Source organism: Nerophis lumbriciformis, linkage group LG17 (assembly GCF_033978685.3).
Source record: "Nerophis lumbriciformis linkage group LG17, RoL_Nlum_v2.1, whole genome shotgun sequence".
Taxonomy (NCBI): domain Eukaryota; kingdom Metazoa; phylum Chordata; class Actinopteri; order Syngnathiformes; family Syngnathidae; genus Nerophis; species Nerophis lumbriciformis.
Genome location: NC_084564.2, coordinates 31,150,001 through 31,177,500, shown reverse-complemented (window position 1 = coordinate 31,177,500; position 27,500 = coordinate 31,150,001). Strand labels below are relative to the sequence as shown.

Here is a 27,500-nt window from a genome sequence, read left to right as displayed (position 1 = left end):
CTGGTGTGGGGTGCCTATTTTCATGAGCAATGAATGATCACTACTACCAGATATCTGACCAAGATACATTGTTATCATGTGATTCCACAATTTGCCAAATTTTTCAGTAGCATGTTTTAAATGTGGTTCTCGTGATCTACGCTCCTATTTTTGAGTTTTAGAGAATGAAGAAAAAGTGAAGTGAAGTGAATTATATTTATATAGCGCTTTTCTCTAGTGATTCAAAGTGCTTTTACATAGGGAAACCCAATATCTAAGTTACATTTAAACCAGTGTGGGTGGCACTGGGAGCAGGTGGGTGAAGTGTCTTGCCCAAGGATACAACGGCAGTCACTAGGATGGCGAAAGCGGGGATTGAACCTGCAACCCTCAAGTTGCTGGCACGGCCGCTCTACCAACCAAGCTATACCGCCCCAAAACCCCCCCCAAAAAACCCCCAAAAAAGCGCACTTGTGCTGTTTAAGAAAGGTTTCTTCTGTGTAAATGTCGGAGGCATAAGAGAAAATATGATATCGTTTGTAAACCACCCAAAACTGTATGAAATTACAGTAATTTAGTTTTTAGAGCATTATGCATTGTCTTGATTTTATATATATACTGTATATATATATATATATATATATATATATATATATATATATATATATATATATATATATATACATAGATATATATATATATATATATATATATATATATATATATATATATATATATATATATACACATAGATATATATATATATATATATATATATATATATATATATATATATATATATACGGTATATATATATATACACACACACATTATTTGTGTATATCAGAATCAGAAATACTTTCTTAATCCCTGAGGGGAAATTAAGATTTTCATATATTATATGTTATATGTATATAAATGTATACATTTGTTTATGTTAATATACATATCTATATTTGTATGTATTTATGTGTGTGTATACAGTCGTGGTCAAAAGTTTACATACACTTGTAAAGAACATAATGTCAAAAATTCAAGCAGAAGCTTGTGGATGGCTACCAAAAGCGCCTTATTGCAGTGAAACTTGCCAAGGGACATGTAAGCAAGTATTAACATTGCTGTATGTATACTTTTGACCCAGCAGATTTGCTCACATTTTCAGTAGACCCATAATAAATTCATAAAAGAAGCAAACTTCATGAATGTTTTTTGTGACCAACAAGTATGTGCTCCAATCACTCTATCACAAAAAAATAAGAGTTGTCGAAATGATTGGAAACTCAAGACAGCCATGACATGATGGTCTTTACAAGTGTATGTACACTTTTGATCGCGACTGTATGTGTTTGTGGATATGTATATATGTGTATATGTTTCCTGTCGGAGAGAGTTTCAATTCCCACCTCCGGAAGAACTTTGAACATGTCACGAGGGAGGTGCTGGACATTGAGTCCGAGTGGACCATGTTCCGCACCTCTATTGTCGAGGCGGCTGATTGGACCTGTGGCCGCAAGGTAGTTGGTGCCTGTCGTGGCGGTAATCCTAGAACCCACTGGTGGACACCGGCGGTGAGCTGAAGAAGGAGTCCTATCGGGTTCTTTTGGCTCATGGGACTCCGAAGGCAGCGGACAGGTACCGACAGTCCAAGCGGTGTGCGGCTTCAGCAGTCGCGGAGGCAAAAAGTCGGACATGGGAGGAGTTCGGGGAAGCCAGGGAAAACAACTTACGGACGGCTTTGAAGCAATTCTGGACCACCATCCGCCGCCTCAGGAAACGGAAGCAGTGCACTGTCAACACCGTGTATGGTGAGGATGGTGTTCTGCTGACCTCGACTGCGGATGTTGTGGATCGGTGGAGGGAATACTTCGAAGACCTCCTCAATCTCACCAACACGTCTTCCTATGAGGAAGCAGGGCCTGGGGAATCTGTGGTGGGCTCTCCTATTTCTGGGGCTGAGGTAGTTAAAAAGCTCCTCGGTGGCAAGGCCCCGGGGGTGGATGAGATCCGCCCGGAGTTCCTTAAGGCTCTGGATGCTGTGGGGCTGTCTTGGTTGACAAGACTCTGCAGCATCGCGTGGACTTCGAGGGCGGTACCTCTGGATTGGCAGACCGGGGTGGTGGTTCCTCTCTTTAAGAAGGGGAACCGGAGGGTGTGTTCTAACTATCGTGGGATCACACTCCTCAGCCTTCCCGGTAAGGTCTATTCAGGTGTACTGGAGAGGAGGCTACGCCGGATAGTCGAACCTCGGATCCAGGAGGAACAGTGTGGTTTTCGTCCTGGTCGTGGAACTGTGGACCAGCTCTATACTCTCGGCAGGGTCCTTGAGGGTGCATGGGAGTTTGCCCAACCAGTCTACATGTGCTTTGTGGACTTGGAGAAGGCATTCGACCGTGTCCCTCGGGATGTCCTGTGGGGAGTGCTCAGAGAGTATGGGGTATCGGACTGATTGTGGCGGTCCGCTCCCTGTACGATTAGTGTCAGAGCTTGGTCCGCATTGCCGGCAGTAAGTCGGACACGTTTCCAGTGAGGGTTGGACTCCGTCAAGGCTGTCCTTTGTCACCGATTCTGTTCATAACTTTTATGGACATAATTTCTAGGCGCAGTCAAGGCGTTGAGGGGATCTGGTTTGGTGGCTGCAGGATTAGATCTCTGCTTTTTGCAGATGATGTGGTCCTGATGGCTTCCTCTGGCCAGGATCTTCAGCTCTCACTGGATCGGTTTGCAGCCGAGTGTGAAGCGACTGGGATGAGAATCAGCACCTCCGAGTCCGAGTCCATTGTTTTCGCCCGGAAAAGGGTGGAGTGCCATCTCCGGGTTGGGGAGGAGACCCTGACCCAAGTGGAGGAGTTCAAGTACCTAGGAGTCTTGTTCATGAGTGACGGAAGAGTGGATCGTGAGATCAACAGGCGGATCGGTGTGGCGTCTTCAGTAATGTGGACGCTGTATCAATCCGTTGTGGTGAAGAAAAAGCTGAGCCGGAAGGCAAAGCTTTCAATTTACCGGTCGATCTACGTTCCCATCCTCACCTATGGTCATGAGCTTTGGGTTATGACCGAAAGGACAAGATCACGGGTACAAGCGGACGAAATTTGTTTCCTCCGCCGAGTGGCGGGACTCTCCCTTAGAGATAGGGTGAAAAGCTTTGCCATCCGAGGGGAGATCAAAGTAAAGCCGCTGCTCCTCCACATCGTGAGGAGCCAGATGAGGTGGTTCGGGCATCTGGTCAGGATGCCACCCGAACGCTTCCCTAGGGAGGTGTTTAGGGCACGTCCAACCGGTAGGGGGCCACGAGGAAGACCCAGGACACGTTGGGAAGACTATGTCTCCCGGCTGGCCTGGGAACGCCTCGGGATCCCCCGGGAAGAGCTGGACGAAGTGACTGGGGAGAGGAAAATCTGGGCTTCCCTGCTTAGGCTGCTGCCCCCGCGACCCGACCTCGGATAAGCGGAAGAAGATGGATGGATGGATGGATGGATGTATGTGTATATTTATATATATGTATGTGTATCTGTATGTATGTATATATCAGAAATCAGAAATATGTGTATGTATATGTGTCTGTACGTTAGTGTGTATACACATATATTTATGTATATATGTATACGTATATATATGTTTATGTATATATGTATAATGATATATATATTTGTGTGTGTGTGTGTGTGTGTGTATATATATATATATATGTTTATATACATATACACACGTGTATATATCTATGTAAATTTGTGTGTGTGTGTGTGTATATATGTGTGTTTATAAACATATACACTCGTGTATACACATCTATGTAAATTTGTGTGTATATGTAAGTATACTGTATATACACACACATAAATGTGTATATATATGTATATATGTGTGAGTATGTATATATATATGCATGCATTTATGTATATGTATGTGTGTGTGTGTGTGTGTGTGTGTGTGTGTGTGTGTGTGTGTATATATATATATATATATTTATACACACACATACATACACATATATGCAGGTTTTTCTTAACATAGAACAAATAAGTTGTGACCACACTGTTTATTTTAGCGTCAATCATTGTGATTATTATAAGAGCTCATTGCTCAATTCAGACATACACACGAAGCCCTTTAGGACTTCCTGTACGTCAGTGTTTTATAGTCCCCTTCCTGTCTGCAGAGAGCTTACTTCCTGTGTCTGAGAGGACAAGTAAATGGCTGGCACCTCTGATACGTTGCTTCTTCAAGTAGTGAGGGAAGGAGATGAAAGGATAAAATTGAGGGCAGAAAAAAAATGGAGATGACAGGAGAGAGACGGCTTGGCGGAGAAGGGGGGTGGGCATCAAAGAGTGCCATAAAGACGCTCTTTGTGCTAGATTATTGATGTTTTTACACGCCGTGGCAATTTCTCAGCAGAGCCTAACTTTTTATACGCTAAGAATGAATCTATTTTATCCTTGTGGTTTTTTGTCGCCCCACGCTTCCTTAGCACTCCCCACCCCGGGTGCTGAGTGCCCCAGTGGCTAGACATTCCTGCCTAATAGGGCTTCTTAATGAGGAGTGGGTTGTGTTGGGGGGATTTTTGGTGGTGGGAGAAACACTTCAGAGATGGAGGGAAAATAGAGAAAAGCTGCAGTTGTCACAAAAGTGTGAGCCCAGGAATTACTGACGTAGTGGATCTATAACTTTATGCTCTCTCTAACATGACTTGTCTACCTTGCTCAGGAAACTCCAGGAGAGCCAAGATTCCATGTCGTCACGGTTGGAAGAGGCCGAGCACAAAGCCCAGTCCCTCCATACAGGTAATCCAGCTAAACGCAGGGTAGAAAATAGATTTATGAAACTGTCGAGTGTACATAAAAAGTCACTACATCTGTTTTCCAGCACTTGAAACAACTCAGGCCGAGCTCTTTGATTTGAAGACGAAATATGACGAGGAATCCTCAGCAAAGTACGTGTTTCACTCATTCATCTGCGTGTGCGCTCCCTTTCCCCACCTCTTCCCGACATAATCACCCTGTTTAGTACACCTCTTTGCCTGGAAACTCCCTCAGCTCTCCGAACAGCTGGATTGTCTCCCACAAGGCTCAGCGGCCCTCAAATCCCAGCATTACCCCACATGCTGTAAATACTGACATACTACACTGTGATGTCTTTTGCAGCCACAATATTTCCTTATAGCACATTTATTTCAAAGCGCTACCCAACATGCAGCCCTATGCCAAACATGCGGAAACATCATGTAGACAGAAGGGGGAAGGAGATGACTGAGCACAGATGTGTACACAAATGTCCAGACCATCAGTTGGAATTTGGCATGGTGATTAGAACGTGGATTTATTGAATGTGGGTGGGTTTTAATTTGATCATCTCGTGTCCTCAATCCTGCTTTTTAGTCGATTTCCAAAAAAAAAAAAAAACTGGCATTCAGCAGGGCAGGTTGAGGTTACCAGTAGAATACACACCACGCATGCTTGCTTTTCAATGCAGGTCATACATTCAGTATAAACAAATATAACACTTGTTGATTTTTAGGAACTGTGTAAACATCATTCATTCATATTTTTATACTTGAAAATGTACTTTAAAAAATTGAAGTACCACTGATAGTAACACACACACTGGATGTGGTGAAATTACAATCTGCATTTGACCCATCCCCTTGTTCCACCCCGTGGGAGGTAAGGGGAGCAGTAAGCAGCAGCGGTGGCCGCGCCCGGGAATCATTTTTGGTGATTTAACCCCCAATTCCAACCCTTGATACTGAGTGCCTAGCAGGGAGTCCCATTTTTATAGTCTTTGGTAGGGCTGGGCGATATGTCCTTTTATTAATATCTGGATATTTTTAGGCCATGTCACGATACACGATATACAGTATATCTGGATATTTTGCCTTAGCCTTGAATGACTACTTGATGCATATATTCACAGCAGTATGATGATTCTATGTCTCTACATTAAAACTTCTTCATACTGCATTAATATACCGTATTTTCCGCACTATAAGGCGCACCTTCAAGGAATGGTATATTTTAAAACGTTGTTCATATATAAGGCGCACTGGATTATAAGGCGCATAGAATAGACGTTACAGTAAAGGCTGGGGATACGTTATGCATCCATTAGATGGAGCTACGCTAAAGGGAATGTCAACAAAACAGTCAGATAGGTCAGTCAAACTTTATTAATAGATTACAAACCAGCGTTCTGACAACTCCGTTCACTCCCAAAATGAATAATCAGCTGTTTTATTATTTTCCCCGAGGTAAAGTCAGTGACGTGGTGTTTTGTTTATCTTTTAACAACAGCAAGGTATAACATGTAGTGCAACATTTATATCACATAGTGGAGGGGAACTTTTCCTCCATTCAATAAACACGTACAAACCAGTCTGATACTTTTACGATAAATCAAACGTTAGTGCAATCACAATATAGTAACACTCGAAATAGTGCAGAGCAATAACAATATATCAATAACTCAATGTTGCTCAAACGTTAATGTCACACAACACAACACACAAAATAAACATGTAAAGCTCACTTTATTAAGTTATTCCTCATCCACGAATCCCTCGAATTATTTTTCTTCAGTGTCCGAATTAAACAGTTAGGCGAATACGGCATCCAACATGCCAGCTGCTGCTCTATTCCCGTGTTCTACTGCGTGACTGATCGCCTTGAGTTTAAACTCTCTGTCGTAAGCGTGTCTCTTAATAGGAGCCATTTTGGGGTCTTTACATAAACACACAAATGGAAATGAAACAGCACGCCTTGCGCAGTCATATATCCCAGCATGCACCGCACGTTTCTTCTTCTATGGGGGAAAATGAAGACGGCGGCTGCTTACCGTAGTTGCGATTGATTGATTGAAACTTTTACCTGTTGTGGCTCAATATTGGTCCATATATAAGGCGCACCGGATTATAAGGCGCACTGTCAGCTTTTGACAAAATTGGAGGTTTTTAGGTGCGCCTTATAGTGCGGAAATTACGGTATGCTCATTTTAAACTTTCATGCAGAGAGGGAAATTTACCAAAAGTGTTTTAAACAGTTATTAAGCAGTGGCACAAACATTCATGTCATTTCCAAACAGAAAGTGCAAGATTGTCAGAGACATTTTAAAACAAGCTATTAGTGCACTTTTGTGCAGGATGTCACTAAGATGACATATCAAAACAACACTAAATTAAAGTGCACTTTTTGTACAGAACGGCACTACAATAGTTTAAAACAAATAAAGTGCACTTTTGTGCATGATGTCACACAAGATATTTCAATAACTGTCAAATACAAATGAGCTGCATAATAGGAAATCAAATAGTGTATGTCCTTCGCTATGTGGTAGGTTCCTGCGGACGTTATCTCCTTCTTTTTTTCATACGGTGTTGATGTGGAAATGGTTGCTTGGGCATTTTGTTGGTGTGGCACCGAACGGAGATGTTGACATGCAGAGTTTCAAGCACTCTTCATTTGTCTAGCGGGTGACTTTCAAATGATGCTACATTAGCAGTGCTGCTACTTTTTGTAGCAACGCTTTTGCCACATACTTGACATCTTCCTGCTTGAAGCCAAACCACCGCCAGACGATGGACCCCATGCTGTTTTTCTTGGGAATGAATTATACTTCCTTCATTTGTTACCAGATTCGCTCCTTCTCTCTCTAGTAATACCACTCGCACCACAGCTAACGTGACCCATGCCGCTACCTCTCTGCGTGGCGTGACAGTATGTGACGTATGTAAGAAGGTGCGCTTGTTTTATGTCTCTGTGAGAAGGAGAGACAAGAAAGAGTGGGAAACGCATGTAGTGTAATGCCCGCAGCTAAAAGCAACTGCGTGAGAACGTATACTCCAATATCACCATATAGTCATTTTCTATATCGCACAGACAAACCCGCGATATATGGAGTATATTCCATATATCGCCCAGCTTTAGTCTTTGGTATGACTCGGCCGGGGTTTGAACTCACAACCTTCCGATCTCAGGGCGGACACTCTAACCACTGAGCAGGTTCTATGGGAGTAAAACAGCAATTGTGCAGTGTCAAGGACACCTGAAAAGCAGTACCCCATACGCTGGATTTAAATCCAGATCTATACACCAAAACAAGCCCCAAAGCCTTCGTGTTAATGTCCCTTTTTTTGGCGTCTTAACGGACATTGCATCACACTTCACTTACGTATCCTGAAGCAAGCTTCGGTCATCTATAAAACGAGGGTCCATCCAAACCATCCCACTTCTGACATCAGTTGTTTTGAGACTATAGTTGTACCCTCCCCTACCATTTTGTCTGGTTCTATCCCACAAGGATCCCGTCAAACCTCACGGCCAACATTTGACACCATTAAAAAAAAAAATAGTGTCAGACATTAGATCGTAAACCTAGAAAACATTTATGGAACTATGGGGAGTCGTAGTACTCTCAACTTGATTCTGAACAGTAGGGTTGACAAGCCTATAACCAAGAGATAAATAGAGTATAAAACTAGCCACAGAATAGAAATCCCCATCCCTACATGGACGAGACATCAATTGATGAGCTCTCCCACCTTGTTCTCCATCACCTGACATCCTGCTTTTCTGCTCCATGTGTCCTGATTTCATTCGTAAAAACATCTTGTGATTCATGGAGGTCATGACTGATGAGGGACCCGTGAGATCAGGCCTCTTCAATACTTGAGTAGCGACAATCCATCAGTATTGATCTTTTGTAGCACTGGCAAAGATGAGTACAGAAGCTTTTCCTTGTCAGCACTCCGCTCCGTGAAGTGCCACTTTGTGACATTCACACTCGCTCGTTCCCTTGAGCGAGAACCCGGTGCTCACCATCCAAAAGCGCTTAAGTCATGTTCAGAAATGCCAAAATGATTCAGTAAAAACAGGAAACCCTAATCAATCGTGTTTGTCTAAGACGCGCCATAAAATGGTCTAATTTGTTTGAGTCCACTCAATCCACAAAAGCACAGAAGATTATCAGCTTTTAAGGTCCCCCCCACCCCCCCACTCTACTAAATGTGTCTTGGCCCAAACTCACCTTGTCTATCCATTAACAGAGTTGTTAAATTGACTGGCTGTTACAAACACATCGATTCCATTTCACTCAATTACTTTTTCCCCCCTCTATCTCTCTAATGCTATCTTTTTGTGAGAGTCAGAAGAAAGGCCACAGGAAGATATTGCATACAGTGCGATGGCATCAATCAATACCTTTTTTTATAGACTAACTGCAGTTTCCCCCTTTGCTTCTTCTCCCTCTCCCTCCATATAGCACTCTTTTCTCTCATTTCTTTGCACTTTCACCCTTTTCAGTTCTCCACTTTCCCCTTTTATGTCGCATTTTGAAAAGGCATGTATAGTAGGCCCGAGTTGCTTGCATAGGCTAATAAACACATGCCTGCCCACATCCCTACACACGCTCATGTACACACACACACACACACACACACACGCGCACGCTCGATCACTCACGAGCCCGAGGCAGTCAGGGTCCTTGACTATGTGGCGTGCTGTGATCTGAAATTTTAATGCAACGCTTTAAAGCACACACAAACCCTCTCTAACCCTGCACCCTCCCAGTCCTTGGAGTCCCCCCCCCCCCCCCCCCCCCCCCGTTTACTGCTTGGCTGAGCAAATCGCCAGTGTTTGGCTGAACACAACTTTTAACCCTTTGACTGCTTCACATTTTGGCACCGCAAAAAACAGAACGCATACGTGCGCGCTTTTTCACACAGGCGCCGGCGTCCGCGCGCACATACACTCTGAACTTCTCGCTAAGGAGGCCATTGCGTGACAAATCTCCCATCCTCTTGCTGCATTTGGGTAATCTGCCTTTTAAAACACACACACACACACTTGAAAGAGAATTTGGTGGATGTTGCAATGCTCGGGAGTGTGTGAGCTCCAGTGGGAAGCAGGCCTGCAGATGTATAGTAGCCCCCCTCTCCGTGTTAGCTCTGTGAGGGTCCGCCTGCCCGCGTTTTACCCGTTTAGTCACTATTAAAGATGAATGATGTATTGATCCTCAGCCCTGCAGGATGCTGTGTGTTTGTGCATGCGCATGTGTGTAAATGTCTACCCTTATGTGTGTGTAAAGACTCGGGGATACATTTAGGGCAGGGGTGCCCACACTTTTTCAGCAGGCGAGCTACTTTTTAAATGACCAAGTCGAGGTGATCTACCTCAGTGGTTTTTCAACCTTTTTTGAGCCAAAGCACATTTTTTGCGTTGGAAAAATGCGGAGGCACACCACCAGCAGAAAAAAAACTAACTCAGTTGACAGTAAAAAGTCGTCGTCGCAATTGTTGGATATGACTTTAAAGCATAACCAAGCATGCATCAATATAGCTCTTGTCTCAAAGTAGGTGTACTGTCACCACCTGTCACATCACACCCTGACTTATTTGGACTTTTTTGCTGTTTTCCTGTGTAGTGTTTTAGTTCTTGTCTTGCGCTCCTATTTTGGTGGCTTTTTCTCTTTTTTTGGTATTTTCCTGTAGCAGTTTCATGATTTCCTTTGAGCGATATTCCCGCATCTACTTTGTTTTAGCAATCATGAAGATTTTAGTTGTTTTTATCCTTCTTTGTGGGGACATTGTCATGTTCGGATGTACATTGTGGACGCTGTCTTTGCTCCACAGTAAGTCTTTGCTGTCGTCCAGCATTCTGTTTTTGTTTACTTTGTAGCCAGTTCAGTTTTAGTTTCGTTCTGCATAGCCTTCCCTAAGCTTCAATGCATTTTCTTAGGAGCACTCACCTTTTGTTTATTTTTGGTTTAAGCATTAGACACCTTTTTACCTTCACACTGCCTCCCACTGTTTCCGACATCTACAAAGCATGTGCTGCCACCTACTGATATGGAAGAGTATTACACGGTCACTCTGCCGAGCTCTAGACAGCACCGACACTCAACAACAACACATCATTTGCAGACTATAATTACTGGTTTGCAAAAAATATTTTTAACCCAAATATTTGAAATTAGATAATCTCCCATGGTACACCAGACTGTATCTCACGGCACACTATGTCGCGACACAGTGGTTGAAAAACACTGATCTACCTCATATAGACATATACATACATATACTTATATATATATATACCATTTTTATTTATTTATTTTGCCGTTCTTGTTAACAAGTTAAATGTGTTTAGTGATAATACAAGCATGTTTAACATTCCTTCCTTTCATGAAGACAAGAATATAAGTTGGTATGATTGTGATGACTTGCATTGATTGGAATCAGACAGTAGTGATGATAACCTCCACATTTTCAAATGGAAGAGAAAAAAATTCCTCCTTTCTGTCCAATACCACATTGAAGTGGTTGCTTTTTGCCATCTTGTTTGTCTAGCTTCCATACTCCTTTTTATACATTTTACAAGCAATACATTGGCGGCAAACTCCGTGGCTTGCTAGCTTGTTTTTATTTTTTAATTTTTGTTATTAAATCAACATAAAAACACAAGATACACTTACAGTTTGTGCACCAACCCAAAAAACCTTCCTCCCCCTCCACTCATTCCAAAAAAGGGTTGTTTCCTTCTGTTATTAATATTCTGCTTCCTACATTATATATCAATGCAGTCTGCAAGGAATACACTTATTAATATGAACAATATAACAATATATAAGGGATACAGTTATTAATATTAACAATATATAAGGGATACAGTTATTAATATTAACAATATAACAATATATAAGGGATACAGTCCGTGATTGTGTGTGCTGCTGGTCCACTAATAGTACTAACCTTTAACAGTTCATTTTACTCATTTTCATTAATTACTACTTTCTATTTTATTTTAATTTCATTTTTGTTCAAGAAAATTGTATTTATTAAAAAAAAAATAAAGGACATTATCTTCACCAGACCAGGTTGTCAATGAAGTTAGATTATTTAAAGGGTTCTTAAAACCAGGTCCAGTCCAGATTATCTCCAGGTCGGGCTCAGCAACACACACCCTCATTTATGTACACTCAAAATAGGGAACACAACAACAGATTGCATATAATCTATAAACAAAATTACATTTTCAAAATAAGCATTTATGTACAGTCCAGATGATGTCCAGGTTGGGCTCAGCAACACACACCTTCATTTATGTACACTCAAATTAGGGAACACAACAACAGATTGCATACAATTGATTGCTAGCTTGTTTGCGCTAGCTTTCGGAGACTCTTATTTTGTTAGCGCAGGCAGGATGGAGCAGCACTTTTATTGTGAAGACAGGAACTGTGCAGTCGGTCTTTAGGCTTTTGACGGGAGGTACGGTTAAAATAAAAAGTGGTTCTCGCCTTCCTGTCGGTCGTTTTTTCTTAATAGTGATCTGGGCACCCCTGATTTAGGGAATAAACATTTAATTGCTGATTAGGAAGCAGTGCATGCTTACATACATGCATATGTGTTCCCTGTTTGCATATCAAACAGTGACTCACACCCACAGTGACACTTACAACTGGCTTCTTCTTAAGCCTCCTTGAAATCCCCGAGGTAACATGTTGGGATATGCAAAGAAAAGGCAATGGCGGGATGAAAGCTCGAGGGCAAAATAGAAAAGCAAGTTGGGTTCTGGAGGCTACTGCAAGGAAGAAGGGATCAGAGTGTGATGGAGGAGGGAAATGAAAGTCTAAATCGGGGAATATCCTGCTGGCGCAGAGGACAGGCTTGGGGGTGGTGCGGCGAGGGTGAAGAATACATAAAAGTAGAGGAGTTGAGGAGAAAGGAGAGCATCAGACATAGTGTGGAAAAGAGCGAGAGAGAGCATGATAAGAGCTGAAACGGCCTGTCTGAAATGGAGGAAGTACAGTAGCAGCTTAAAGGCTCTGGGCGTGTTTAAGAAGTCCTCCAGTGCTCTCACTGATGTCACCGGGTGCATCCAATGGCTTTTATGTTACTAAAAGCATGTGCACGCTTGCATGTTGTTGGTGTGCATCTGCTCTATAGCTCCCCCCGTGGTAGTTCTGTTTTAATAGTAAAAAAAAATGATATTACAAAATATGACTCCTTCAAAACATTACGTTTTTGTGTCCACTGCAAGGGTGGGGAATCACTAGGCTTCCCAGCACCCGCCCCACTGTGTGAGGAAACGCTGAAAATCCCTTCCCTGTGATCTCCTTTGGCCCTCAGCCTCGAGCTTTGCCTTTATAATTCCCAAATATAGCCAAATCCAAAGGTTATTTAAGAAGACTTTGTGCATCTGTACTTTGATTAAATGATCACATTTGGAGCGGGAGCGCTCAGTGTATTTGGGTTGCATTACGATATCCATAAACGTTCTCCATTACAAGCTTTTCTAGGTTTGTTTGGCTCGCTGACCTCACATTTGTGCGTGTGAGAGCATGCACGCCGCTCTCCCGCACTATAGCTTAAGACAGGATAAAAGCTGGTGAGGTAGTGTCCTATTATGTTGCCTAAATGCATACTAGATCCTTTTAACTCTTATGGAAATAATAAAAGTGAAGAGTGAAAAGCTCTCCCACCCTTATCGGACTTTTTTTTAGTGCATTGCCTTGGGCACATTGTTGACCTAATATCAACCATGTCTGTTTTGTTAAACACATTCAAATCAGTAGTATAAAAGCCTATGGGACATAACACTGTTTCTCATAGTGTGACACACAAATACACAAGCTGCTGTCACGATCGGCTTAGCCGGAGTAGGACCCCTACCCAGAGCAAAACAAATAAAAAAGAATAATAACAAAAAGCGCACTCAAAAAGGAGTGAGGGAAAATAACTATGGTTGCACACAAAAGGTGTTGAGAAGAAACCGTTAACACTACACTAACCACAGAAAACGAGAAGTGTGAGTGGAGCCAAAGTCGAAGAGATGAACACGACTGGAAGGGTGAACCATCAGGAATCTACTGGAGCTGAGTGAATGGACTGGAAAGCTTAAAGTAGTCAGGGGGAAATTAGTATCAGGTGTACGTGCAGGTGTTTCTGCCCCGTGTCCCAGAAACAAAAAGAAACAGGAGGCTGCGAGATCATGACAGCTAGTGGGTTTCTAATCAAAAGACTGCAGCCTATCATGAAACATCAGTTCTCATAAGTTATCTCTACTACGGTCTGCACCGGAGCAGAACAACAGGACAGATGCAACAACAACATCATTACCTGTCACTCTTTTAACTCCTTGTGCAAATCTGAATGCTTATTATTAAAATGTTAATCTAAGTTTGAAGGAAAGGTGGTAATACTAATCACCACTCCAGCTTCCTCCCACCTCCAAAGACATGTACCTGGGGATAGGTTTATTGGCAACACTAAATGGTCCGTAGTGTGTGAATGTGAGTGTGAATGTTGTCTATCTGTGTTGGCCCTGTGATGAGGTGGCGACTTGTCCAGGGTGTACACCGCCTTCTAGGCTCCAGCAACCCCGAACGGTAGAAAATGGATGGATGGATATTCCATTTTGCACCCAGTATTTCTTTTCTAATATACAGATGCACAAGGTAAAAAAAACAGTTCATGTTACTGCAAAATGTGTATGTGCAAATGTGCACATGCACATTGATATTATTACATTAAAATTGCAGCTGTCTGGCGCTGCATCTCGATATTCTTGTCCATGAATGTGTGGCAGCATTTCTTTATAGGGTGGGAGTGATCCACAGGGTATACAAAACCTTGAATTAAAATTTGAATAAAAAATATCCCCCTTTTTATGACTTTTTAATATTTGAGTTTATATAAGTGATAAGTGAGCACACCCCTTACATTTCAGCAAATGTTATATTTTCTCCAGGGACGATACTTTAGAAAGTGAACTTGGATATACTTTGGGCGGTATAGCTCGGTTGGTAGAGTGGCCGTGCCAGCAACCTGAGGGTTCCAGGTTTGATCCCCGCTTCCGCTATACTAGTCACTGCCGTTGTGTCCTCGGGCAAGACACTTTACCCACCTGCTCCCAGTGCCACCCACACTGGCTTAAGTGTAACTTAGATATTGGGTTTCACTATGTAAAGTGCTTTGAGTCACTAGAGAAAAAGCGCTATATAAATATAATTCAATTCAATTCAATACTTTAAGGGAGAGGTCTTCAATGGGGCAGTCCACTGGGTTTCTTCTGTGGGTTTGTGAAATTGTTGGTTGACTAGACTTAAGAAAATAAAAAATATAGTCCACCGCAATTTTTTTCACATATTTAAACGTCTTTAAACAAACATTCACACTGAGGCTGCTTTCAAAACTACAGTACAATGAGGAGATGACAGTAATGTCACTTTGTAGTTCACTTCACTGACTGATGTATCAGAATCAGAATAGTTGTTATTGCCATTGTTTGAGAACGGGTTCACAAACTAGGAATTTTTCTTGGTGCAATCGTGCAACATAAAACACATATAACACATAGGCTGCAGTCTTTCGATTAGAAACACACATAGCTGTCATGATCTGGCAGCCGCCTGTTTCTTTTTGTTGCAGTGCCTGGTTTCTGGGTCACGGGGCAGAAACACCTGCACGTACACCTGATACTCATTTCCCCCTCACTACTTTAAGCTCTCCAGTCCATTCACTCGGCCCCAGTAGATTCCTGATGGTTCACCCTTCCGGTCATGTTCATCTCTTCGACTTTGGCTCCACTCACACTTCTCGTTTTCTGTGGTTCGCCGTGTAGTGTTAACTGTTTCCTCTCAACACCTTTTGTGTGCAACCTTAGTTATTTTCCCTCACTCCTTTTTGAGTGCACTTTTTGTTATTATTCTTGTTTATTTTTTTGCTCTGGGTGACAGCAGCTTGTGTATTTGTGTGTCACACTACGAGAAACAGTGTTATGTCCCATAGGCTTTTATACTACTGATTTGAATGTGTTTAACAAAACAGACATGGTTGATATTTATGTTTCCCATGAAAATGAACATCATAAAAAGCTCATAGAGGGTAACACGGCCGCCAATATTTGCTGCAAATGTGTTACCTGTTTGGCAACCCATCGTGATCAGCAGCCTAAAAAGACAACAATAAGGGTAAAAGAAGGTAGAAATGACTGCAACTCAACCAGAGAGATAAAAGTGTAACAAACTGACTTTTTATTTTGTATTTTCGGTCAATTGCTATCTTACCAGATGTTGCTCGCTAAACTTGGTTGGCAACAGAAGATGACACACATTACCATTGACACAATATAAAATAAGTTTTATTTTTATATTACAAGATCACAGAACTCTCAACTGTAACATTAAAACAAACTAACCAAATAAAATACAACTAATTAAAATTAAATAGCCACTATTTATTGAAATTTTGTGTCAAAGGGAGCTTAGGGCAGAGGCATGAAAGAGCCGCAGGTTGCAGACGCCTGGTATTTACATATACTGTGTATATATATATATATATATATATATATATATATATATATATATATATATATATATATATATATATATATATATATATATATATATATAAGGGCTTTCAAACGATAAAAATATGAATCACAAATAATCAGTTTGTTCATAGTTAACTCAAAATTGATCACAATTAATCGCAAATAGACATAATTATTAGGGATGTCCGATAATGGCTTTTTGCCGATATCCGATATTCCGATATTGTCCAACTCTTTAATTACCGATATCAACTGATACCGATATCAACAGATATATGCAGTCGTGGAATTAACACATTATTATGCCTAATTTGGACAACCAGGTATGGTGAAGATAAGGTACTTTTAAAAAAAAATTAATCAAATAAGATAAATAAATTAAAAACATTTTCTTGAATAAAAATGAAAGTAAAACAATATAAAAACAGTTACATAGAAACTAGTAATTAATGAACATTTTTAAAGGTTAGTACTATTAGTGGACCAGCAGCACGCACAATCATGTGTGCTTACGGACTGTATCCCTTGCAGACTGTATTGATATATATTGATATATAATGTAGGAACCAGAATATTAATAACAGAAAGAAACAACCCTTTTGTGTGAATGAGTGGGGGAGGGAGTTTTTTTTGGGTTGGTGCACTAATTGTAAGTGTATCTTGTGTTTTTTATGTTGATTTAATAAAAATAAAAATAAAATATATATATATATTATCGGACATCCCTAATAATAATTAATTATTTATTATATATATATATATATATATATATATATATATTATATATAATAATTATATATATATTATATATAATAATTATATATAATAATTATTAATTAATAATTAAAAAGTGTACCCTCGACAGATAATTTTCAAGTTTTTATTATTATAACTCGACAATTAGTTTGCTTTAATGAACAACACAAAAAAGGACATAAACATGCTTTTAAGTACAATACCATTTTTTTTACTGAGCTGCGTTGGTTTCTGGTCAGATTTTCTATTTTGTAGGAATACAGAATGTATATTCTTGGCATGTAAAACACTCTCATTCAGAGGAGAAGAGCTACACCATGTTTCTCAGAGTGGTGCATAGAGTGTGTATGGACAACCTGTTATGCCACGTTACGTACCAGTTTGAAGCCGCAGCCAAGTGAGACCGTACTCTCTTATTATACACGTCTTTTAATTGGAGAGTGTTTGCCATGTAAACATGCCCTGTTGTGCAGCATGGGGATGTGCCTCTAGCAAAAAAATGCGGAAGCAATTACATATGTTTCTCCTCAACCCAGAAAAGACAAAAATGTGAGAAGTGAAGGTTCGCAGGGAAGGCTGGAGAGCCAGTAACAGTATCTTGTGTGAGGTAAGCAAGCACATGGGAAAAGTAGTAATATCTCACTCTGTTACAGTGAATTAATACAATTTGCCTGACAAAACTTTGTTTCAAAATTGCACCTTTTCTGCACGTGTCACCAATGATCCAAAATAAACTAATACATATTGCAGCATTAGTTCAATATTCAAGTTAATATGCGACCCCAAAAGGGACAAGCGGTAGAAAATAGATGGATGGATGGATGGATGGATGATGAGAATGAAATCAGGAAGCCATGACTTGCCACAGTAAAACTTATTACAAATATTTTACAAAGTAAAAGCACAGGCATATAGTGTGGGGTGATTACAAACAGTACATTGGAGGCAGACACCACAGTTGACATACATAAGTTATCATTTCTCCAGAATTGTTGATCCAAAGCAAATGAGGATTTTGGCAAAATGAGGGTAATACGTTTATTTTTGGTCAATGTGTATTTTCTGACGTATATTTCGCCAGCGGTAACTCCGCCGCTGTTCACTGACACTGCATGAGTTCATCGAATACGGCAACAAAAATACCCCCAAATTATACTTTTTTTTATTGTATGTTTATGAGTTGGAGTATATTTAGACGTATAATTTTGGTTTATTTTGTGAGGAAAACTAACGTCAGAACAACTTAATTGCACCAAACAAGGCACCTGTTGTCTTATACTTTCTCAATACATGACTGATGTTTGGATCAGGGATGTCCCGATCCGATATTTGGATCGGATCGGCCGCCGATTTTCGCAAAAAAATGCGTATCGGCAAGGCATGGGAAAATGCCGATCCAGATCCAGTTTTAAAAAAAACTCCGGTCCGTGTTTTCCAACGCACCGATTTAAATAATACATTCCACTTTTATGCTGTTCCCTAAGCTCCGTTCTGCATTTTCCAGCACACCTTCAGCACATCCAGAGGTCTGTGGATTCTAACGCAGTTGCTTTTAGCTGCTGGCATTACACGACAGGCTCTTCTCACTCTTTCCTGTGTCTCCCTCTTACAGACAGCGAGCGCACCTTCTTACATATGTCACATACTGTCACGTCATACGTCATATACGTATACGCCCTCTCCCAGCAGAGAGCGAGGTAGCAGCATGGCTAACGTTAGCTGTGATGCTAGCGCAGCCGCTAAGGTGCGCGCCTGCTTTAAGCGTCCTCTGCGCACGGCAAATGTATGCCACGCACAAAATCAAATAAAAAAATAAGCGCATAACAATTTTCGACACACGGACACGACAGAGAAAACAGTTTTCGTCATCATTGTTCAAATATTGTAAGGTCTGTCGAGACGCTTATCTCCATTCGGTGCCACACGCCCACACCATCGCCGAGGCAAACATTTCCACGTCAACACCGTATGGAAAAAATAGTGATTTTTTTTTTTAGTTGTGATTTCCCTCTCTGCATGAAAGTTTAAAAGTAGCATATATTAATGCAGTATGAAGAAGAATGTTTTAATGTAGACATGCAAGTCTTGAAAGAAAATTTTGAAAATCAAGACTACATTTCCTGCAAATGGGTGCATTTCTACCCTATATTTTAACTTTAGATTTATTCTCATATCAAACTCTTTTAGTTGTCTTTTTGACACTTACATCCGGCGCCCCCCTCCACACCCTGGATTATAAATAATGTAAATAATTCAATGTGATTATCTTGTGTAATGACTGTATTATGATGATAGTATATATCTGATAGTATATATCTGTATCATGAATCAATTTAAGTGGACCCCTGGAAAAACTTATTCGGGTGTTACCATTTAGTGGTCAATTGTACGGAATATGTACTTCACTGTGCAACCTACTAATAAAAGTCTCAATCAATCAATTAAAACACATAGAATCATCATACTGCTGTGATTATATGCATCAAGTGTTCATTCAAGGCTAAGGCAAAATATCGAGATATATATCGTGTATCGCAATATGGCCTTAAAATATCGCAATATTAAAAAAAGGCCATATCGCCCAGCCCTAGTTTCAATGATGCCATTTCTGTTTGTCATGTATAATTTTGTCTATTTTGTGTTTATCCTTGAATAAACAGGTCAGTTTCTTGTTACCAACCATTGTGTATTATTCAAACTCCCCTAATTCAGCTGGCTAGTTGTTATCAAGAGTACTAAAACCCCTTTCAACATGATTCTGACAACTAAGTAGGCTAAATAACTTTAAACTTTAATACATGCTCGGATAGGCCATTATCGGTCAGTATCGGTATCGGTCAGTATCGGTATCGGATCGGAAGTGCAAAAACAATATCAGTATCGGATCGGAAGTGCAAAAACCTGGATCGGGACATCCCTAGTTTGGATACAAGTTTATTAACACAAAAAGTGGATTGTTACAATCATGCTTTAATTTAAAAAATGTTTGGTAATGTAATTTGTGAAATGTTTCTATCTGAATAAATGCTTAAAAATTCTGAACAATACAATTTAATGGTCTTCATACACTATATTGCCAAAAGTATTTGGCCACATGCCTTGACTCACATATGAACTTGAAGTGCCATCCCATTCCTAACACATAAATAAATAAATAATAAATAAAGGGTCCAATATGACCTTTTGCAGCTATTACAGCTTCAACTCCCCTGGGAAGGCTGTCCACAAGGCTGTGGAGTGTGTTTATAGCAATTTTTCACCATTCTTCCAAAAGCGCATTGGTGAGGTCACACACTGATGTTGGTGGACAAGGCCTGGCTCTCAGTCTCCGTTCTAATTCATCCCAAAGGTGTTCTAACAGGTTCAGGTCAGGACTCTGTGCAGGCCAGTCAAGTTCATCCACACCAGGCTCTGTCATCCATGTCTTTATGGACCTTGCTTTGTGCACTTGTGCACAGTCATGTTGGAAGACGCTGGAAATCACTGATCTCCTGAGAGCGGCCCATTCTTTTAGAAATGTTTGTAGAAACAGTCTCCATGCCCAAGTGTTTAATTTTATACACATGTGGCCGGGCCAAGTGATTAGGACACCTGATTCTGATCATTTGAATGGGTGGCCAAATAATACTTACAATATAGTGTATCTCTCTACATGACAATGTTTGAAACTTCAATTTTAATAAAATGTAATTTTCAGCCTGCTAAACATTCCTTAACTGAGGACTATCAAGCAGAACATTTTATAAAAGAATATGCACGTAATTTCAATCTGCAAAAAACGTATTTTTCTTATTCTTCAATTGATGTACTAGCATTTATTTAGATATAAATATGACTTGACGTTACAAAAGCTATTTGACGAAGCATGATCCTATTGGAAGACATTTTTTCGTTTTGTTATGTAGTTATATGGAGTTTAATTTGTGTCTTTATTACAAAAGCTTTTTTTGACACTGAATTTTTGACATCTTTAATAATCATGCACTACAAATATGCAACGAACGCAAAGGGTAAAAAAACATATCCAACATAATATCACTGTTCAGCAGAACTTTGCTGTACAACTCTGCCTCCGTCTGACACTCACTGCACCGTAGACAAGCCCCGCCCACTTTGTTCGTGCCTCATATGCATGAAGCAGAGTTTTGTATTTCACTCAAGAGTGCAGATTCTAACCATTGGAATCATTTCTATAGTTTGAAAATATCCAGGGGGCCTGCATTGAAATGTTAGTTATGTTGTATAATGCCAAGGTAGCCCAGTTAACTGTGTCACATGACTTCAAACTTGACACCTCATTGGCTGCTTCTGAGACAGGATCGATTGCTTCAGTCTTAATTTACCGGAAGTGAGTCTTGCATTTTGAAGCAGCACATTTTTCGATACTGAAGTTTTCCACAAATAATTTTTTATTACAATGATTTTTTATACACTGAATTTGTATTTTAATTAAATTGTCAGCATAATTTGATGTAAAAAAAAAAGTTAGTTCACAAATTTCAAACGCAAAAAATGTATTTACATAAATTCAGTGTTAAAAAAAACAAAAACTTTTGTAATAAAGACACAAATTAACCTCCATAAGTTACACCAGATGTGACGCATAGCTCTGATATTGTGTAGCCCAAAGTGTGTGATTGGTTTGAGAATGTGACTTGACGACGTAAAAGTGTCCGATAAAAAATGACTCTAGACTTCCTGCCCACCGTCTTTTTTTTCTGCTGAGATTGTATGCCATCTTACTAAAATAATTATACCTTTGAATGCCCATTCGGCTAACCCTAACCCTTCACATTAGTGTTGCCAATCAACCTACATTTTAACATTTATGTTTGTGTTCAGTTACATTAAGTGTGTTTATCCTAAACATTCCCGACACTTCATTTTGCACAGTATGGCAGTGTGTGTGACTATTAATATTTTAACCCTTGTAGTCACCTGTCCCTCCAACCACAACAACTATGATTATATACAACACATACAGTACAGGCCAAAAGTTTGGACACACCTTCTCATTTTATGTGTTTTCTTTATTTTCATGACTACCGGTATTTACATTGTAGATTGTCACATCAAAACTATGAATGAACACATGTGGAGTTATGTACTTAACAAAAATAATAACTGAAAACATGTTTTATATTTTAGTTTCTTCAAAATAGCCACCATTTGCTCTGATTACTGCTTTTTGCACACTCTTGGCATTCTCTCCATGAGCTTCAAGCACACCTGTGAAGTGAAAACCATTTCAGGTGACTACCTCTTGAAGCTCATGGAGATAATGCCAAGAGTGTGCAAAGCAGTAATCATAGCAAAGGGTGGCTATTTTGAAGAAACTAGAATATTAAACATGTTTTTCAGTTATTTCACCTTTTCTACAATGTAAATACCGTATTTTTCGGAGTATAAGTCACACCGGAGTATAAGTCGCACCTGCCGAAAATGCATAATAAAAAAGGAAAAAAACATATATAAGTCGCACTGGAGCCCGGCCAAACTATGAAAAAACTGCGACTTATAGTCCGAAAAATACGGTAGTCATGAAAATAAAGATTGAATGTGAAGGTGTGTCCAAACTTTTGGCCTGTACTGTATGTTTTAGAATATTTCTTTAAAATGTTAGTTTCTTCAAAATAGCCACCCTTTGTTCTGATTTCTGTTTTGCACACTCTTGGCATTCTCTCCATGATCTTCAAGAGGTAGTCACCTGAAATGGTTTTCACTTCACAGGTGTCATAGTTTTGATGCCTTCAGTGACAATCTACAATGTAAATAGTCATGAAAAGAAAGAAAACGCATTGAAATGAGAAGATATGTTCAAACTTTTAGCGTGTACTGTATAACTAGGGTTTCCGTGCTTCATCTTTACTTCAGGTTTGTGGTCCTTGACCGGGAAAACCTGTTTTAGAGTAATCTGTGTGCAGCTTGTATAGCAGTGTAGTTCCACTCTACACACAGTTAGATGGGTTTACTCACTTTTGTCCGATATCGTATGTGACTGGCGCATCATAAGTCATGTCAATCACGAGCCATTTGGGCTGACAGTGGAATAAAGAGGCAGCATTACGGGACACACTCCTGCTGTCTGACCTCTCGCAAGTGAGAGGTGAACCGCGGCCTCCATCCAGACCATTAGCCAGACACAATCACACAGCTTCATAGCAGATTAGTCTGCTGTATTAGGATTTAGAGTTCTATTAATATAATCCCTCTGTTTTAGGGGGCTTACAAGTGCGCGTAGAAACGCACACTTAACTACATGTGTGCACGCACACATACAAGCTGTTTGGGTTGCAGGGTTCACAATCAATGGATTAAGGTGAAATTTAGACGCTAGCTTAATGGACACGTCACGAGCATTGTCAAAATGTCAGTTGACTCACACGTTATTGAGTGCGCCGTCTGCTTTTCTTACCGGGAATATGTGTGTTGTGTATCGCACCATTGAACGGGTTTGTAGTAACAGTAATGTCTTCCTCAGGGCCGACGAGATCGAGATGGTGATGACGGACCTTGAAAGAGCCAATCAGGTGAACATACCCTCCCCCAAACTGAGATTTTTGTTTCTGGGACGGCGTGACGCGGTTGGGAGAGTGGCTGTGCCAGCAACCTGAGGGTTCTTAGTTCGATCCCCACCTTCTACCAACCGAGTCACGTCCGTTGTGTCCTTGAGCAAGACACTTCACCCTTGCTCCTGATGGGTCGTGGTTAGGGCCTTGCATGGCAGCTCCCACCATCAGTGTATGAATGGGTGCACTGCAAAAACTGAAATCTAAGTCAGATTAAATATCTCAAATAAGGGTGATATTTGCTTATTTTCTGTCTGATAAGATAATTCTTCTCACTAAGCAGATTTTATGTTAGTGTTTTACTTGTTTTAAGTGTTTTGGTCCTAAATGATCTCCGTAAGATATTACAGCTTGTTGCTGAGATTTTATGACCTATATTGAGTAAAACATGCTCAAAACTAGAATATCAACTGTTGCAAAGCTGTGTCATCAACACTCAAGTATTAAACTGCTTTTTTAAAGTAATCATTTCTTATTTCACGCATGAAAAAAAAAATCATGACTTTGACACAATTGTGTCTCATATTAAAACAGATGACAGCCAAATGGACTTTGCTGTTTTATTTTCAATGAAACAATAGAAAATACGTACTCATATAGTAGTACACTTGTTATTAGTGAGAATATACTTATTTTAAGGTATTTTTGGGTTCATTGAGGTTAGCTAATTTTACTTGTTTTGGAAAGTCTTGACAAGCCAAATTTTCTTGTTTTATTGGCAGATAATTCGAATCCTCTTATCGAACCGATTCCTTATCGATTCTCTTATGGAATCCAGATAGGTTGTTGTATATGGGAAAAAAACACAATACTTGGTTTGACAAAAGCTCACTTTTATTTTTTAAGAAAAAAATAAAATAAACAGAGCAAACACTGCCCTGGTCACTCTGGCTCCACTGCAAAAAGTCGGTGTTCAAAAACAAGAATAAAAAATACTAACATGAGGGGTATTTTATTTGATCTAAGCAAAATGATCTGCCAATAGAACAAGAAAATTTGGCTTGTCAAGACTTTCCAAAGCAAGTCAAATTAGTTAACCTCAATTAACCCAAAAATACCTTAAAATAAGTATATTCTCACTAATAACAAGTGTACTACTATATGAGCAGTGTTGGGACTAACCCGTTACAAAGTAACGCGTTACTGTAACGCCGTTAGTTTCGGCGGTAACTAGTAATCTAACGCGTTATTTTTTATATTCAGTAACTCAGTTACCGTTACTACATGATGCGTTACTGCGTTATTTTACGTTACTTTTTATGTAGTATAAAGTGTGTTTTATCGGAGCGCTGCTCTGTCATCGTTCTGATTCTTCTTGTGTCACAAGCCGGAGAAGAGAGACGTGCGCTCTGTGTGTGTGAGTGTGGAGGGAGGAGAGGGAGGGGGGCGTGTCTGATCATGGCGGAGCCAGAAGTCGAGTTTGCTAACATGGAGATATTTTCACTACTTTTCTTTTGTCGAGCACAAAGAAAAGAACATTTTAGTTAAATGTAAATTGTGCTTTGGATCAAAGATGCCATCTACTGCCCAAAACAGCAATTCAAATCTGCTGAAACAAGCTACATAAGCAACATGCTTCGACGAAGCTAGTAAAGAGAGACAGAGACTCTGATGCCACTTCACCTCCACCATTTAAGGATTAACTTTGCCTCTTCTCATCATTCAGCGCTGAAGGTACACACACTCTGTCAATCAATGTTCCCTCTAATTGTTCATGTGTGAGCAAACGCAAAAACTCCCTGAGCATGAGTGGAGCCCATGTGAGCAACATCACACGTGCACACTGTGGCTACACCAGCAGCACACCTGTCCCAAACCTCACTAAATAACAAGTTCAATCTCCATCCATCCATCCATTTTTACTACCGCTTGTCTCTTTCGGGGTCGCAGGAGCCTATCTCAGCTGCATTCGGGCGGAAGGCAGGGTACACCCTGGACAAGTCCCCCCCTCATCACAGGGCCAACACAGATACACAGACAACATTCTCTTATTATTATAATCAAATGACAGCAGTCATTTCCATTTCTAATATAAGTGTTTAGGCCCACTTACAATGACAATAACAACAAATATTGTTTTTCATGAACTGTGTACTTGTATTGTTTGTCTGGGTGGAGGTCCTGCTTTGGAAATAGTTTGTACCCCTTTCATTTAGTTCCCATTAAAACATTCACATGTTGCACAATGAGATGTAAGCAGGGGATCATGTGTACATTCCTGCAACTTCCTGTTTGTAAAAAATATATTTTTATTAGTATTTATTTAATATACTAACAGCATTTAATAATTAATATTTATAAATTAAGATTCCTAATAAATGACACTAGAATAAGCACACATTTGATTGGTAAATCATAGTGTAACGACCTGGAATTACACTTTATGTGTGGTGTTGGAGTTGTCTGACTTTTTGTGTGGCTGTAAACTCATCACTGGCTAAGTGCCATATGTGCAAGTGTTGGCACACGTGAGAAAGAGCGAGTGGCTGCTGTTGATATAACAAAGTAGCTTTTGGTCTGGTTTGTACTGCAGAAAATGACCACTTTTGCTAGATATCATTTTTTTTACTAATGTTTTGGTGATGTGTTTATGGCCGACAATAAAGAGTTTTGCTCAGTAAAGAAAATGCCTGGTTAGGCTTTGTGTATGTAGTGTGTGCCTTTCTTGGTTTACATCTATGCTGTTATTATGCTGTTTGTTACTTATGTACGTTATGTTGCAGCTATTTAAAATAGTTTTGTCAATTTGTTCTGGCCAGAAACAAATTGGCCTTTGTAACATATCTTTGTCTTTGTGTGTTGTATGTAGAGCACATTGCTTAGCAGAGTTCAGTGATGCAAATGCATGTCAAGTTGATCAACAGATTGTATTATTCTCCAGTGCAATAACAGTACTGAAATGAAAGCTAAAAGGGCATTAATGGGAGCTTTAAAAAAAAAAAAAGAAGAAAAAAAGAAGTAACTAAATAGTTACTTTTCACAGTAACGCATTACTTTTTGGTGTAAGTAACTGAGTTAGTAACTGAGTTACTTTTGAAATGAAGTAACTAGTAACTGTAACTAGTTACTGCTCTGCAGTAACTAACCCAACACTGTATATGAGTACGTATTTTCTATTGTTTCATTGAAAATAAAACCGCAAAGTCCATTTGGCTGTCATCTGTTTTAATATGAGACACAATTGTGTCAGTAATTTTTTTTTTTGTTCATACTTGAAATAAGAAATTATTACTTTAAAAATGTAGTTTTATACTTGTGAGTGTTGATGACACAGCTTTGCAACAGTTGATATTCTAGTTTCAAGCATGTTTTACTCAATATAGGTCATAAAATATCAACACTGAGATCATTTAGGACCAAAACACTTAAAACAAGTAAAACACTCTAACATAAAATCTGCTAAGTGAGAAGAATTATCTTATCAGACAGAAAATAAGCAAATATCACCCTTATTTGAGATATTTCATTTTACTTTTAGATTTCAGTTTTTGCAGTGTGTCAAGAATGTCATCATCTGAAATAGGATAACGTTAACATTATCTTCATTCACATCTTGCAAGCACTAGTTTATTAGACAGACCTACAAACTCTGGAGTGGTGTAGGCTACAAGATACCGTTAACGTTATCAGACACATACAAAAAGGTTAACGTTACCGTTAGCCACTGACTAAAGCATAGGGAACGTTAGTCTAGCTAACATTACTGCAGTCCTGGTTGACATAAGAGGTAAGGTTATTTTAGCCTAAAGGCTACAAGTGAGCAGATATGGAAATGAACCGGCAACAGTTAAAGTTAGTTACTCACCGGCACTATCACTGGGACTGCAGGTTGAAGCAGAGGAAGAGGGGCGTGCTTCGTCATCTCTGTCGCTGCTTC

The 27,500-nt window shown here is 39.9% G+C and overlaps 1 protein-coding gene across 3 annotated transcripts in view; it reads left to right on the top strand.

The window, feature by feature from the left end:
• Positions 1-27,500, top strand: part of cux1b (cut-like homeobox 1b) — a 216,163-nt gene that overhangs the window by 141,665 nt on the left and 46,998 nt on the right. For all 3 annotated transcript variants that reach the window (XM_061973073.1, XM_061973071.1, XM_061973072.1), the window contains exons 7-9: positions 4,681-4,757; positions 4,840-4,906; positions 23,536-23,584. In XM_061973073.1, the coding sequence (XP_061829057.1) occupies positions 4,681-4,757; positions 4,840-4,906; positions 23,536-23,584 (193 nt within the window). The remainder of the gene's footprint in view (positions 1-4,680; positions 4,758-4,839; positions 4,907-23,535; positions 23,585-27,500) is intronic.